A 16279-nucleotide genomic window follows, 5' to 3' on the forward strand; every position below is an offset into this window, starting at 1 on the left:
CACTGAAATAGTCTGTTTCTTTTGCCCCAGGATGGTGGTGGTAATTTTAATGGCAGGGAGCAGTTTCTGTCATCTTCTGCCACCCTCACGGTCAATGTGATTGACGTTCAGGACACGCCACCAGTTTTTATTGGGATACCATACTTTGGCTACGTCTATGAAGTCTCAGTGCCAGTGAGTATGAGAGCATCCTTGAGTAATATTCCAATTTCACAGGACCTTTTTACTAAAACAGATGCTAGTTTATCAAAATATTGATAGCACAGTGTCTTAAATGTTTTGTGGAGTTCATGATTCATCTCACATATTTGCATTGTACAACAATAGAGTCAAATGTCATCTAAAATGGGTATATGTTAAATTATCACACCATATAGCAGAGTGTATTGGAATTTATTTGAATAACAGAATGAAGAAGAGACATCAAATGAGCCCACAATCAAAGGCAGCCTTATCTCTTAGCACTCAGCTTTAATTGCTGACATTAGACTGACTTTAACATTGGTTTCTAACAGCAGATCAATGTCAAATTTTCCCTGCAGTCACAAATGTCACAGCAGTAGCACATCATTACAAAGCAAAAGCACTGACTTTCATCCAAAAGGAAATAAATTACATTTCCTGTATCTTTGTACTCCTTTGAAGACTTCGATGTTATTAATTTTTTTTTTAGATTTTTCCTGGCCAAAAGTCACCCCAGTTAAATTCTTGAGTATTTTTTTTAGCTATTTCTAAGGTATTAATGTGTTTTAAGGAGTTGCCTGTATGATGAAGTTTCAGTCACTTGATAAATAGATTTCACCATGTATTACATATAAAAGTGGGTGAGCTGTTTGGGATAATTCCTATGTTTGACTTATTAGCTTAGCTTGATATCTTTCTTTTTCTGCTCTTTCATCCAGGGTTCTGCAATATTCATCGTAGAAGCCAAAGATGGCGATGTTGGAAACCCAAACCCGATCCGTTATTCCTTTGAGGAAGGTGGGAGTTTCAGTCTGAAGGAAACAGGAACACTGTGAGAGAAATGAAAAGTACTCACAGATGTGTCTGCATTTCCTCACCAGGTGATGATGGCGTTTTCAGCATCAATAAAACCAGTGGAGTGATCACCCTGCTGTCTCACCCCATGTTTCTGAAGAGAGAGATCTTCAACATTAAAGTCAGGGTGAGTTGTTGCTCTGTCTGTAAATAAAGTCACATTGAATAACATCCTCAAAGCTTAATGTGACATCATTACTTAAAAAACTATATCAGCCAACTTTGGAAGAACAGAAAAGCCTCCAAGTTTTAGCACTTATGTGTTGTTAATTCTTTAGCACAACAGAAATCACTGTACACTGAGATATTTAAGTATCCTTACTAGCTAGAAGATTCTATCTAAACAAAACAATTAAATAAATAAATAAATATTACAAAACCCTAGCCTCTTTCAGCCAAGTACTGAATAAACCAAAAGTAAAGTTGTACAGAGGAATAGAAAAACATATCTGATGTGTAATGCAAGGCATGTCCACTTTATTTATACAGTACGTTTTAGCAACAAGGCCATTCAGTGTTCTCTACATAAGACATAAAAAGCATCAAGTCAAAAGGGAAAAGGGATTAAGTTTAAAGAAGACATTTAAAAAACAATGAAATAAACTATTTAAGAATCAAAGCGAAAATCAAATTAAAGGGTATAAAAAAATGCTGCGATTGTTATAATGAAAACAAACAAGTAACTGTGCAAAGTTATTAAAGTTATTATATACTCTGACTACTTCATTAAGTTCATCTGTTCAACTGCTAATTTACGTAAATACTTATAAGGCAATCACATGGTGGCAACCATTGCATTTAGGCATGTAGACGTGGTCAAGACAATCTGGTGGAGTTCGAACTCAGCATCAATGAGGGGAAGAAAGGTGATTTAAGTGACTTTAAACATACCATAGTTGGGGCCAGACAGGCTGATCTGAGTATTTCACAAACTGCTGATCTACTGGGATTTTTACGTACAGTTATCTCTGGGGTTCACAGAGAGTGATCTGAAAAAGAGAAAATTAAAGGTAAGTATTATTACTGTATTTACAGTATTTTTTTTTATTCTGAATATTAAAATGCAGAAGGCACAGGAGAAAGACCAGACTGATTTGGATTGATAGAAGGGCAACAATACCTGAGAAACCATCCATAAAAACTGAGATACAAAGAAGAGCATGGAAGAACAGGAAACCAGTCACTTTTCGCACAGCCTCACTGATATTGGACTGTAGAGGAATGAAAAACATATCCGAGTCTTGATTTTCGCTGCAACATTCAAATGGTAGGGTCAGGATTTAATGTGAACGTCATAAAAGCTTGTCAGACCACCAACAACTATTCTGATGCTCAATTTCAACTTCAGTTTCTTGTCTTTACCATGTCTACATGCCATGTGATTGGCTGATTAGATATTTGCGTAAATGAGAAGTTGAACAGGTGTGCCCAAAGAAGTGTTTGAAAAGTGGATAATGCCAATAGATATTCGGATAGTATGTATAAACTGTTTAAAAAAGGCAACTGTAACAAAATAATTTGAACTTGAAGAACTCAGAGTTTCAGCAAACCTGCAGTTTTCTGGAAGTTCTCATATTTAAGCTTCAAAATTGAATGCAGCTTAAATTTAATGTTATTCCATTTGACACGTTTATTTATTCTCAAAAGGACAATGACGGTTCCCTCATTTCCAATGCATAAAGATTACAAGCACATTAAAACCACAAATCTATTAAACAAAGTACAATGAAGAACAACAATCATAAAGAACAACAAACATATAGTCACAAAGAAAGATGAACGGAAATCAGATGAAACAGTTGCAATGTAAAACACAATGCCTACAAATCAAAGTCCTAAATAAATAAAGACCCATCCAATAACATGCAACTGTTGAAAAAAGAAATAGCAGACTCTGATTAGTTAGGATTCTTACAGTATTTGTGTAAGTGATCCTGCAAATACTTTTGCTGTTGATGCACTACATTTATAAAAGGATGAACAATGAATTTGCCTGGTATAGAAGCGACTTTTACTAAACTACTAGAACGTACAAACAAGCTGAGGTAAAACTGTTAGTTAGAATTTATAAAATGCTCACCTGACATCTGTATTGAGTTTAACCTGTGTAACCTCTCCCCTCTGTGTTCAGGCATCAGAGGTGAGTCCTGAAGGCAGACCCCTGGACTATGAGGTGACCACTGTGGTGATCCGTGTGGTGGACCTGAACAACAATCCACCCACGTTCTATGGGGAAAAAGGGCCACAGAACATTTTTGAGCTCACCATGTATGAACATCCACCAGAGGGAGAGATACTGCGGGGGCTGAGAATCACCGTCAACGACTCCGATCAGGTCAGGGGGAAGTTACTATCTCTCTTTCCTTTACTTATACTGAAAACACTTTAACAGAATTGTGAGTTTTAGTCATGTTTGAAATCATTTCCCAGCATACGTACAGGTTGTTTCCTTTCAGATGCTCTGCTGTGACCCAGAGTAGAGACTGATTATGTAATACCACTTATTATCTACCCAAATTACATTGTTATCTAAGAAGAAACTGATCCAATTAGCATTCATTTTTCCAGCATTTTAGTAGCTGGCTGTCTGCCTTTCTGTCTTTAAGCCGTCCATTATTACAGACAATCCCTTCAAAATTGCAAAAGCCATCACAAATTAAAAGGTTTCCTGTAACTATGACATTTGTCAGCTTATGCAAGTCTCTCTCTTCAGCTCCTTGTTTTAGCCTCATCCAAATGGCTGCTGTTTACCAAATGTGTGGTCTGATAATACTGTTACAACATCAGAGCATGGTATTATGTGTTACTAAGAATATCACTGCTGCTACTGATATTCTATTGATATTTCATACATTTCTGTAATAATGAACATGTACAAAGCTTTTACATTGATTGAATGGACTATAATGTGCATGGATTACTGTGCGCACCTGTGTTTGCAATATCTCTATGACAAATCCACATGACCTTAAATAAAGAAATGCATGTATAACATAACCATACAGCATTTTCACTAATGAGAAACTGAACCATGTGATGGTTTATGTTTGCTCTCACAGGGTGCTAATGCGAAGTTCAATCTAAGGCTTATCGGCCCAGGAAGGATGCTGCGAGTCGTCCCTCAGACGGTGCTCAATGAGGCCCAAGTCACAATCTTAGTAGAAGATTCAGCTGCCATGGACTATGAGAAACATCATTTCCTCACATACAAGGTTAACCCAATACACTAAGTCTGCATTATAGTACTTTGAAATGGTATTAAATTATAATGGTACACAAAGTTTCCATCAAAGTATATGCAGATCTGTTATTTATTACATTTTAATCAATAATCTTACCATATTTCTCCTTTTTAGCTTCTTGCAGTTGAAATAGATACACCTGAGAGATTCAGTGCCACAGCCGATATTGTCATTCATCTCCTGGACACCAACGACAACGCTCCCAAATTCTCCTCTGATTACTACATTGCCAGAATTCCAGAAAACTCACCCGGTGGTTCCAATGTGGTGTCAGTCACGGTGAGCTAGCCTTCATCCCATCTAAAAATACACGCCATCGTCGGCGTACGTTGTTAGGGCCATTAATTCCCAAATGTAGTCTTTTTAAGTAGTGGGGGGGCTGGGATAATATGGTACAAGATGTAGATAAAAAGTAGGCGAGGTAAGCTGCCAGATGGCTATCACTTTCATTTTGTTGTGTAACACAAAATTCCCAGATTTTTTTTTTCCTCCTAATGCTTTGTAGCACATGCAGCTGCAGGATAGAAATATGTGCAGAATAAAATGAGCACAGAGATAGATGGATGAATGGGTGGCAAGATGGATTTATGGATAAATAGAGGCAAGAAATGGATAAATAGAAGGATGCATATGTTAACAGACTGATAGATAGATGTATTCACAGGTTGTTGGAAAGATGCTTAGATGCACTGATGGATTAATGCATAGATACATGCCAAGTTTGATTGGAATATACATTGATAGATGTGTGCTTAGACTGATGCATAGATGGGAGGATAAATGCATAGATAGATGCATTAATGGATAGGTGCAAAAAGGGGCATGCTTTGGGCATGCTATGTTTATAGATTCTCAGATTAATGGGTAGATGGATATATTGGAGGATAGATAAATAGGTGCATAGATCAATAGATTCATAGATTAATGGAAAATGCATGTGCAGATGTATAGGTTGATTAGTAGATTAGACTGAAGGATAGATGCAGAAATTGATGGAAAGGTGCGTGGACAGTTGCATAGGTTGATGCATACTTTGGTGGATAGATGCATAGATACACGTAGATTAAGAGAAGATGCATTTCAAGATGAATACATAGTTGATAAGGTGCATAAACATATGCATGCATTGAGAGGACGGTGCTTAAAGTGATGCGTAGATGCATATGTTAAAAAAAAGATGCAAAGATCGATAATAGATGGATATAGAGGTACTGACTGATAGATAGAGATATAGATACATGCATAGATCTGTGGATAAAAGCATAGATGCATGGACTGATTGATAGATACATAGACAGAAACATGGATCAATGAATAGAAGCACAAATAGATGCAAAGATTAATGGATAGAGGCATAGATGCATGGATTGATTGATAGATACATGGATAGATGCATGGACAAATACAAAAATTGATGAAAGGATGCACAGATGGGGAAAACTGAATGATGGATGGCTCCTTTGTCATCATTTTCTGTCTGTATCAGCTCTGCAGGGGCTCAAAGCAACAGGGATGCTCACTAATAAATCCTGCACTTGCGTGAACACCATAGAGGCTCATTTCCTTGATCCCAGGCAATTTCAATCAGATAAAAGAACAGCCCACAAGTGACCTTGGACACACGTAGACAGCAAACAGGCATCCCAGCAGCAGGGGCAGACAGACAGATTAGCTGATGCCTGTGATGATGTTGCTGTGACATCAAAAATCAGTCTTTTTATAGCTGACCTCAGTAACACCACGGTCCAACATGGCACAGATTCAGTTTGTTTACTTCTGAGTTCATGCAGGCAGATAGTTGTCTTATGTGTCTGTTCTAGGTGGTAAAAATACAAACAGCGTCAATATTTTGAAGGTTGCAGCGGTAAGAGCGGGAAAAGGAGGCACACACATTTTACAGTGTTGTTCACACACCAGTAAGAAAGGGCACATTGTGCACCAAAAGTCAAAAACAAGATTTGCAGAATGTCCCTGATATATGTGAACAATTGCTATGTCTTCTTATTTACAGGCATCAGACCCAGACTCGGGACCTTGGGGTGATGTGCAGTACTCTATCTATGGATCAGGGGCTGACTTGTGAGTATAAAAATTTAACTGACTCTGCAAGGCCTACAAGGAAGATGCTCTTCTAAGCAGTGTTGTTATGATACCACAATTTTCTATACAATACGAGCAAAAATCAAGCTACATCAAAACTGTATAACACCACAGCAACAAAAAATGAAGTCACCCAATACTGGAAATTTGTTATTTTCAGTTACCAAATACACTTGCACACTCTAAACTTGATAAATACTTTGGTAAAGTTTCTGTATTTGAATTTTGCCAAAGTATCTGTGCCATTTGGACAGCATGCAGGACTTAGCCTGGGTGGATTCATTCCTTTCCTGAGCACCTTTCTGATTAAATAGATGTTAGACCTATCCACACAGAGTGCTGTGATTGCAGCCAAAGGTGCTTCTGCTAAATACTGACTTAAAGGGAGTGAGTATTTATTGAGCATTTAGTTATGCTGTGACTTATTTTACATCACATATTTTAACTGAAATTACTTTGAGAGTTTTTAGTAATTTGTTTCTGTCAAAAAGGGTCACATTATATTGACCATGGTTGATTTATAAAAACCAGTTAAAGGGTAAAATATCCAAAAGGGTGAATATTTTAAACACCACAAGTAGAAAGGGGAATATTTATCTTGTCAGAAACTGTATCAAAACCTAAATTTGGTGCTCTGATTGCACCACTGTGCATAAAAACCAGATGAGCACATCTGCCTGAAAGCTGCACAGAAATACAACAGCAGACTTGTTTTTCATATTTGAGCTTGGTTCTGTTTATTGCACCTAAGCCTGTAGTCCCTCAGAGGATTTGCTGGTATTTTCTCTCAACTCGATTTTTATTACATTTCCAGCAGAAGTCTAACCTCTGAGAGCGAGGCTCAGTAGTCACTGTTCTCCCTAAGCAATAAAAAACACACAGTGCACCCATGGCTTTCTCTCACATCAGTGCATAGAGAGTCCTAAACAAACAAAGCCTGAGAGGTCTTATATATGATTATCACTGCTCTGAATGGTTGGATTTTTGTATCAAATTTCTGTCTGCATGTCTCTCAGGACCAAAAACTTGGATTAAGAAAAATTTAAAAGAGTAAAGGAAAGGAAACATGAACTGAAGCGATGGAGTCTTAATGTAAACAGACAGGCGTATGTTAGCATAGTTGTTTTATCACTGTTATCAATAAACCTCTTGCTCTGGTTAGAAATATTTTTGGAGCTCTCAGTGCAGATTTTGAGCTCTGTGGTGATGAATTAGAGGAGATATGTGTTGTCACGTGGTGTGCAGGGGGAAGGATTTCCAAAATAAGCAGAGAAGGGAGATTTGGAGGGCACACTTGTTTGGTTAAAACCATTTGGAAACAGTTTCACCACAGATTACTCCAAAAGGCCTCTATGAACTCAGAAAGGGTTCTGAATCAATACTTTTCTTGGTTCTGCTTCTGGAAACATTCAGATTTTTAAACATCTGATGCTAAACTTTAAAAAATAACCTTTAAGAGTTGTGGAGAGGAGCTTGGCATCCTGATCTTTGCCCACTCGCCCTCTTTCTTCCTCTAATCCTTTAATGGGATTGGAGGAGAAAATAGACTGCACTTTGCTTCGACTACCTTACACTCTGAAAAGTCGGTGCAGAGAAACAGCACAACTCAGTGAACTTATATAAGGCCCTTCTACTCTCTTATCTTCTGTGGCTAATATTCATTGCAAATGCACAGGAGATACTGAAAAGATGTAGTCACGCATTTACTAATGCACACATTTGTTCTCTTTTTGAGCACTAGATGAGATGATCGACCCACTTGTGTTTGTGAACAAGACGCTGATTAGCCTAGCTTGGCATAAAGAGAGGAAAACAGCCTGAAATTCAAAAGGATGGTCTACCAGCAGTTCTGATTATTAACTTGCTGTGTTTTTATAGTTCACATTGATATAAAAACAGTAGTGTAACCATGTGGCTGAACAGCTACTATCAGTGCAGCACATGGTTATAACATGTCTGTCAGAACCCCAACCTGCATCAGCTGCTGCTTGCCAACACTGAACTTTCTGTGATGAACAGTTACTGTTTTCTTAATATAACATGCCAGTATGTTCAAGTTATGCTGGATATTTTTACTTTTATGACATCAGGTTGATTCTTTCTGCCTTTAGTCTTTGTGCTAAGCTAAGATAAACTAATGTACTACTAGCTAAATTATTTTGTAGCGCAGTTGGCCACATGGCATCTTTTTCTGGGTATTCCCTTTGATGCCGATTGAACCTATACTTTTCTCCAGTATCATCCCTCTAACAGAATTAAATTTTAATGACTAATGTAGCTAAAGCAGCTTTGTCTGCTAAAGCTTTAGCTACATTAGTCATGCTACCAAAGTTACCAGTTACCAAAGTAGCTTATGTACCAAAGTAGCTTATGTAGCCAAAGCAGCTTTGTTAGCTTTAGATTTAGCTACATGGCTATGTTATCTATGTAGCTAACATGCTCCTTTAGCTTTACCATTAGCTATGTTATTTAGCTATGTAGTTTATGTAGCCAATGTAGCATCATTAGCTTTAGATCTGACTATGTAGCACATAATGTAGAACATTATCTACATAGCTTATGCATCTTCGCTAACTTAAGCCTTGGCTACATTAGCTGCATTAGATTGTTTTCATGATTTTTGCCTGTAAGCAGACATTTTAATCTGCTTGTTGAACGTTTAGTAATCAGGTTTTGCAGGTCCGTTTTTTTTTACTTTTTGCTTTAGGTAACCCTAACTGGAAGTTAAATCTGGTTTTATTTAATAGTTTTACTATGCATTTCCATTCTGGCAGGGGTGGCAAAATGGTCTGCAATTGTCACAGTGATGGTCTGCAAGAGTGGATATCTGAGAGCTCCAGTCTGCAGCCAGACTGTCCTGCACATATTTGATAGGGCTTTGAAAGTTTCAGTGTCTTTAAAGGTGGTATAAACTATGTTTGTCACAGTAATAGAGTTTAAACTTGAATTTTATTCCAGTAAAAATCAGACGATTTTGATACTTGTTTCAATACATTGGCAGCAAAATAGGAGTCATTGGAAACATTATTGGATACTTTCTTGTGTTTAATTATCAGTTTGAAAACATTGCCAATGTTTTGTGCAATGTAGACAGTGTGCAGGGGTTAGCTTGCAGTTGTGATGGACTAATTCCTCTCCTATTCACCTGTCCCATGAAAAAGATGGTTTTTTAACATTGAACAGAGCAGAAAGTCAGGAAGAAAGAGAAGGGAAGAACATTCAGAGAAGGAGCCACATATCAGACTCACACAAGGGCCTCCCACCTTTGGCCTCAGTGTATGGGATGCAACCCAACCACTAGGCCATTGGCCCCCCAAAAAGATGTTGTTGTTGTTTTTTTTTTTTTTGTTTTTTCCATCTTTGGTACTATTGCTACTATTGCTCATTAAACTAATGGAGACTGTATCATTTCAAAACACTCAGTATCAAGAAGCATCCAGGTGTCAAACATTTTGACAGCTTGAATTTAAGTGTAAACACTCACTGAAAAAAAATGAGAGTTCAGTTTCAGTTTGTCTACAGTAAATAGCGCTTTTCCAAATCGTCATCATAATCAAAATCAAAATAAATCAATTAAAATGATGCTATATATTGTATGGATAAGGTGTATATGACAAAATTTACATAACCATGTCCTTTTTCAGGTTCCTGATACAGCCGACTACCGGGATCATCTATACACAGCCGTGGGCGAGCCTGGACGCAGAGGTGAGGTCCAAGTACAACTTTTATGTGAAGGCAGAAGATGCAGAAGGGAAATACAGCCTGGCTGAGGTATTTGTGACTGTGCTGGACCTGAATGACCACTCACCCGCTTTCAATGACAACTTCCTGGAGACTACAATGGTGATTGGAGCGCCAGTGAAAATAGAGGTATGATCCTCCACTTTGAGCTATTGTTGTCTTCAAACAGACTCTTAAAGCTGTAAAGTTGTGTAGTGAAGTTGTGAACAGGGAAGGCATGGTGTTTAAGTGTTACATGTATGAGAATACCACTGATAATTAACAGCAGCATGCATGCCAAAAGATTAATCATGCTCTATCTGGTTTTCTATATGGAAATTCAAACTTTAGATTATTTTTTTGTGTTGAAATGCCCACAGAGGAAAAAGACTACAAAGGTCTAATTTTATACTTTGCCATAACTCCTTTTGTTCTGTGAATGGATAAAAACTCCAAACACGATAAACCTGACCCCAATTCAAGGCATGACCATGAGTCAGACTGCAGTGCAATGTTGAAGTTTCTGATCAAATGTGTCTCTATCTACAGGCTATAGATGATGATGCAGAGGTCCCCAATAACGTTATCGAGTACGCCATCATGAAAGCTGAGCCAGACAACAACATCTTTGACATTAACGCTGACACGGGGGAAATCATGCTGAAGTCTTACATCAAGTCCATGGCCATCATCCAGAACATCACCAAGCAGAGTGACTGCACCTGGTCTCTGGTGGTGCAAGCCCGGGACCGAGGCCAACCGTCCTTCAGCACCACTGCTGTCATCAAGATCGACATCACTGAAGCTGTGAGTTTGGTTAAACTGTTGATAATATTTATATAACTGTCCACAACCATCAATATTTTGAGCAGATGAAAATAGAGCTTGAGCTGTTACCATCAGTTAATCAGGGATGACTTGTGTTTGTGTTAAAATATGTCATAATCATTCATGCTGCTACAGTAGGTATATCTTCTAATATCAATCCATCAATTTACACTTCATATTAAGTCTGCTAATGCTCAGTATTACTGAGAACAGCCTGACATTAATCCGACAGGAGCAAGCCCTTATTTTAGAGATTAAAAATGTTCGTGGCTTGATTCTGCAGTATCACTAGAAAAATGATTTTCTTTCTAAAAAGCTGCAATCTGCGCTCACTCTCCACTTCATTAGGTACATCTGTTCAACTGCTCATTCGTGCAAATATCTGATCAGTCAATCTCATGGCAGCAGCCAATGCATTTAGGCATGATGACATGGTCAAGAGAATAATCTGAAGTTAAAACTGAGCACCAGAATGAGAAAGAAAAGGGGATTTAAGTGACTTTGAATGTGTCATGGCTGATGGCTGTCTGGAAGGCCTCCATGTTGCTGACACCAAATTCAGAACCTACCATTTGAATGTAGTAGCAGAAATCAAGACTAATCAGATGAGGTGATGAGTTTTCAATATTCTTTTACCCAATAACCTTGCAAAGCCACTGGGTCAGCCAGATTCCATGTCTATCACCAGGTAAATCCATATTGCAAAGCTCCAATCTGAAACATTTATGCTAGGTCTAAGAATGTACGGACCAGTCAGTGTCATTTAAGGAGAATGAGACGGTAGCTACAGATAGGGTTTAGTTGTGCTGTGAGCCAGTAAACTAAGAAGAGCAAAGAACTGGTCTAAAAAGTTTTCTTGGTGGAAAATAGGATTTTCCTCTTCTCCTAACTAACCTCGGTGTGAGTTTATGGTAGCTATTAGAAATGTAATGGTATATGTATTTGTACTTTATAGTCTCGGTTCCGGGGTCACTGTTCAGTGCATGCAGTCCCACAATAATTATTTTTGAATTCTTTCTACAGTCTATAGACTGAATAGGGAAAACAGCTATTACCTGCCTGTCTAGGTGGTGGTGATGCTTGTAACTGTTTCCTAACCGCTTTTAACCAACCAACAAAGAAGAAGGAGAAACAGACACAACAAAACATGAAGAAGAAGTAATCTATGGGTACATTAGTAAAGATGCCACAAGACCTGCTGGCTTCCTCCTCTTGCCAACTTCTCTGTGCTGTTTATAAAAATCCTCTGGATGTAAAAGCAGATGAAGCGAATTCTTGAACCATGACCCCAAAACTGAGGTATGAACTGAACCATGACCTCTATGAACTGTTACACCCCTAGAAGCTAGTAGTACTTAGTCTACAACAAGCCAGTAAACAATGGCTGCTGGTGAGGCAATAACCTTGTGGCTATAGCAACAGTTTTATCAGAAGAAGAGCAAAGAATTGCATTGAAAGCTTTTCTCTGCTCTTCTTCTGGCCTGCTAAGGCATGAGTTTGATCTACAACTGGCACCACTGATAAATAGCAATGATAGCAGAGGCCTGTGGGGGTCTTGTTACATAGATAACTACCAAGACCTGCTCATGCATGTACGTTATATCTCCTCTTGCTCTGTTTGGCCGGTAATGAATGGTTGAATGAATGGTTTGATGTGCTCTGCATTCAGAAATGCTCTTTTAGCTTGTTTTACAGAGTAGTTACTAAAAGTATTTTTGCTGTTCATCAGCTCGAATGATTTCTGTCATTCTCCTCTGGCCAAGAGAACTGGCCTGCTCACCTTATACTAATTTTTCCAGACCATTCTCTGTAAATCCTAGAGATGGTTGCATGTGAAAAATCTCAGTATCAGCAGTTTGTGAAACACTCAGACCAGCCAGTCTGGCACCAGCAACTATGGCATGTTCAGAGTCTCTTAAATCACCTTCTTTCTCCTCACGGATGCTCAGGTTGAACTTCTGTCTTGACCATGTCTACATTGCTAAATGCACTGGTCTGCTGCCATTTGATTGGTTGATCAGATATTTGCAGGAATGTACAGTTGAACGGGTGTACCTAATAAAGTGGTCTGCATATATGTTCTCTTTTTACTTTAGGAATTAAACTGTTAGCAAATACATCTTTATGCATATAAAAATGTCTTGTGAATAGTCGAAATAGTTAACGTCATTAATAATTTTTCATGACATCTAAATTTGATTGGGAGTCCAGATGCACTTTGGGGTTTTAATTTATAATTATCAAATAAGCTCTTATCCATTCAATATTTCTCTTTGAGTTTACATCTCAAACAACTGCTGAAATTCTAGATAAACTTCTTGAGCTAGTTTTGTACAGTTTAGTAAATTTTATTTTATTTTTGGGTAGCATCACTAGAAGTCTTAGAAATCTGAATCTCACACAGAGTCCATTGTCATGTTTTCAGATCAAATCCAGATTTGTCTCGTACTTCTTGGACCTCAGGAAACATCCGAAGTCCGTGTTTTGGATTTGTTTGACTGTTGTCACCCTGACCATTTCACTCACTGTCATCATTTCCACTCTTATGTACTGGTCCTCAGTGAAAAGGTCCCGCGTCCAGTCTCAGGGCAAGATCAGAAAGATAATCAGGAGGCCTGTGCCATAAGGGAAGATTTTGTGTAAGAACAAGGCCGTGTCTGTAAAAGAGTACAGGAGCACATTTATTAACTGTTTACTTAACATTTTTCCACAATTTTCCCCAAACATTTTGGATGGAGTGCTCAAAATATGAGACCACAAGAAAAAGGAAGACAAAAAAATCATAAACTGAAACATTAATCTTCAGAAGCTGGATGATCTTAGCCAGGGTTTTCCAAACAAAGCTCTCTGATCTTGTCCTGACAAAATATTAAACTATAAAGCAATGAGTTCTAAAGCTTTTGTATTTTTTGACCTGCCAACCATCATCTGGGAGATTTTACACTTTTGGTTTTCTTAAAATCACTATGATTGCAATGCATGTTCAGTGTTTTTCCTGAATTATGCATTATTGTATGCACCTGACATGATATTTCTGGCTAAATTATGAGTATATGTATCAGACTTTGACTTCAGTCCCATGAATTTAAATTCTCCCTGTGCTCTTTTACAGACCCAACTCAGTGGGGGGCCTTTGGGAACATTTTTGATGCAGAGTAGAAACAAGCCCTTGCATGTCGTAGCCTTGCTCGCTGGTGTCATTAGTGTCATGGTCATAGTCACAGTCATCATCTCCACTGCAACTTTCATGCGCAACAAAAAGTCCAACCGCATCCTCCCTAACCGCCGCGTGAGGAGAAGGCAGCGGAACCAGTCCACCTGGAACTTCAAAAACCCCTTCAGGAAACCGGAAAACCCGGGACAGAGATTCAGGGTGCAGGAGGAGATGGAGCGCGAGCCAGAGGTCATCGTGGAGAACGCCAACTACAACAACAACGTCAGCAACGTTGTCAGACAATGGCCCCCGCCTCCGCCGCCCTGTGCCCCATCCCTGCCGCCACCTCCACCGCCCAGCTTCTCAGGCGAGAGGCACTGGGCGGTACCCACCGTCTCAGCAGTAGTGGCAGCAAAACCTAAAAGGAGGCCGGTGACGCCCCGGCGGGACACTGTGAACACCGCGCTGGTGTCAGAGCTCAAGATGAGACTGGAACAGAAGAGGATGCAGAACCATCAGTAACAATCGGCAAAAACAAGCTCAACTCAAGGTTTATTTAGAAGTATGGAGCTTTCTTTATCAATCTGGTCCAATTAGCAAGCTAGAAATGTCCAATTTCAAATACTCACTGGGCCCTATCATATGCCTGGTGCAAAGCATTTTGTGTGCTGACACAGATGTCATATTTACACTGTGTTCACATTGTTAAAAGAGCAAATTACCTTGAACTCTTGTCTGTGCTCATGGGTGTTTTTGTCTTAAAACGAGGAGTGGTCGGGGCAAATCTGGCAGATGCTTATCCTGAGAAGTTCAGTCGAGCAAAGGTTAAAAATCAAAGAAATCTGCCATTTAGATACCAAAGCATCACAACCAACACAACTCAGATCTTATCCTTGGGTTTGTTTGATTCATGTCACTCCCAAAACACACCCATGTATAATCCAACTTCTCTGCGCTCTGTGCCTGGATTCTTGGCAGGATTATACATCATCAAGATAGCAAAATGCAGATAAACACAACCCCAAATTGCTTTGCACCATGCGCTTTGGACACACTTTCTAAATTAGGCCAATTTGGTCTTTAAAAATCAACTTTTTAACCATGTTGCTTTAGTGGAAATTTTAAACTGGACTTCTGGCATTGACACTCAAACAGGACAGTCATGTCATTTAAAGCTCAACAACAGCTGCTAAAAAGATCTTGTGGTGCGTTTGTTTTGTTGACTGATGTTTCTAAGGTTGTGTATGAATGCTTTGGGTGTTTGTGTGTTCATGTGTGAAAGACTAAATACTCTGAAAAAACTTCTTTTTGTGTGCATCATTATTCAGATTGTGTTTTTCATTCTGTCTATTCTTTTTTTTGTTTCTGAATCAAGTCTTTGAATTTTTGTTCATTTTCTAACAGGTTAATCCCACCTTTTGAACGATTTGTTGACACACTAGTGGCTTAAATTTCCTCACCCAGGATTCCTTGCCAGGATTGAAGTCATTCTGATACTGACAAGTACGACTGTTTCTTTTGGGACCCAACCAAGCTCCTTACAAGAGATTTCATGACACTTGAACTGACTAAAGAGATCAGTCCGAGAGAAGGCAACCAAAGTGATCACGTTAGGAAAACCTTTTAATCCCTCTGCGCAGGTGTACAGCACTGGGCCCTGCTGACATGATACGTTTGTTTTCTGACTGAAAGGACTATGTTTGTTTACGAATGTAAATGTGCAGGTTTATGTGGTTCAACTGGTGTCTTTTTGTGTAAGCAAAGTGTTGCTGTCTGGATATGACTGCTAATAAAATAACTTTATTTCTACAGTGGTGGAGGATTACTCAAATTAAAAGAAGCAGTGCTGTCTTATGAAGACACAAATTTAAAACTCAGCTGAAACACTGTGTTGCCTTCTATTTGATAAGTACAACAAGCAAAAATGGAAGCAATCAACAAATTAGCAACATTAAGCAGCAGGGCATGTGTACACTGTGGTCAATTGATCCTTCGTCCCTGTGTTAGTATCAGCCATGATGCTCTAATTAACATGGCCCAGATATTCAGAGCAGTATGGTGAAGCAAAAAAAAAAGCCTTTACAAAATCAAACATGTTTTGGGATGGCAAATATTATGTGTACTTGAAACTCAAGGTCACAACCACTGACAGTTTTAGTGAACAGTTGTGAGCGTAAATAAGAAGGTAGTTTAT

At 38.7% G+C, this 16279-nt stretch overlaps 1 protein-coding gene across 1 annotated transcript in view; it reads left to right on the top strand.

The window, feature by feature from the left end:
• cdhr1a (cadherin-related family member 1a) overlaps positions 1-14607 on the top strand; it is a 29467-nt gene extending 14860 nt beyond the window's left edge. The window contains exons 8-17 of the mRNA XM_041788993.1: positions 31-174; positions 903-981; positions 1065-1165; positions 3170-3373; positions 4098-4250; positions 4395-4559; positions 6292-6359; positions 10025-10253; positions 10653-10910; positions 14044-14607. Of these exons, the coding sequence (XP_041644927.1) occupies positions 31-174; positions 903-981; positions 1065-1165; positions 3170-3373; positions 4098-4250; positions 4395-4559; positions 6292-6359; positions 10025-10253; positions 10653-10910; positions 14044-14607 (1965 nt within the window). The remainder of the gene's footprint in view (positions 1-30; positions 175-902; positions 982-1064; positions 1166-3169; positions 3374-4097; positions 4251-4394; positions 4560-6291; positions 6360-10024; positions 10254-10652; positions 10911-14043) is intronic.
• Positions 14608-16279: the final 1672 nt, after the last annotated feature.

The sequence above is a fragment of the Cheilinus undulatus genome, linkage group 6, assembly GCF_018320785.1.
Source record: "Cheilinus undulatus linkage group 6, ASM1832078v1, whole genome shotgun sequence".
NCBI classification, from domain to species: Eukaryota; Metazoa; Chordata; class Actinopteri; order Labriformes; family Labridae; genus Cheilinus; species Cheilinus undulatus.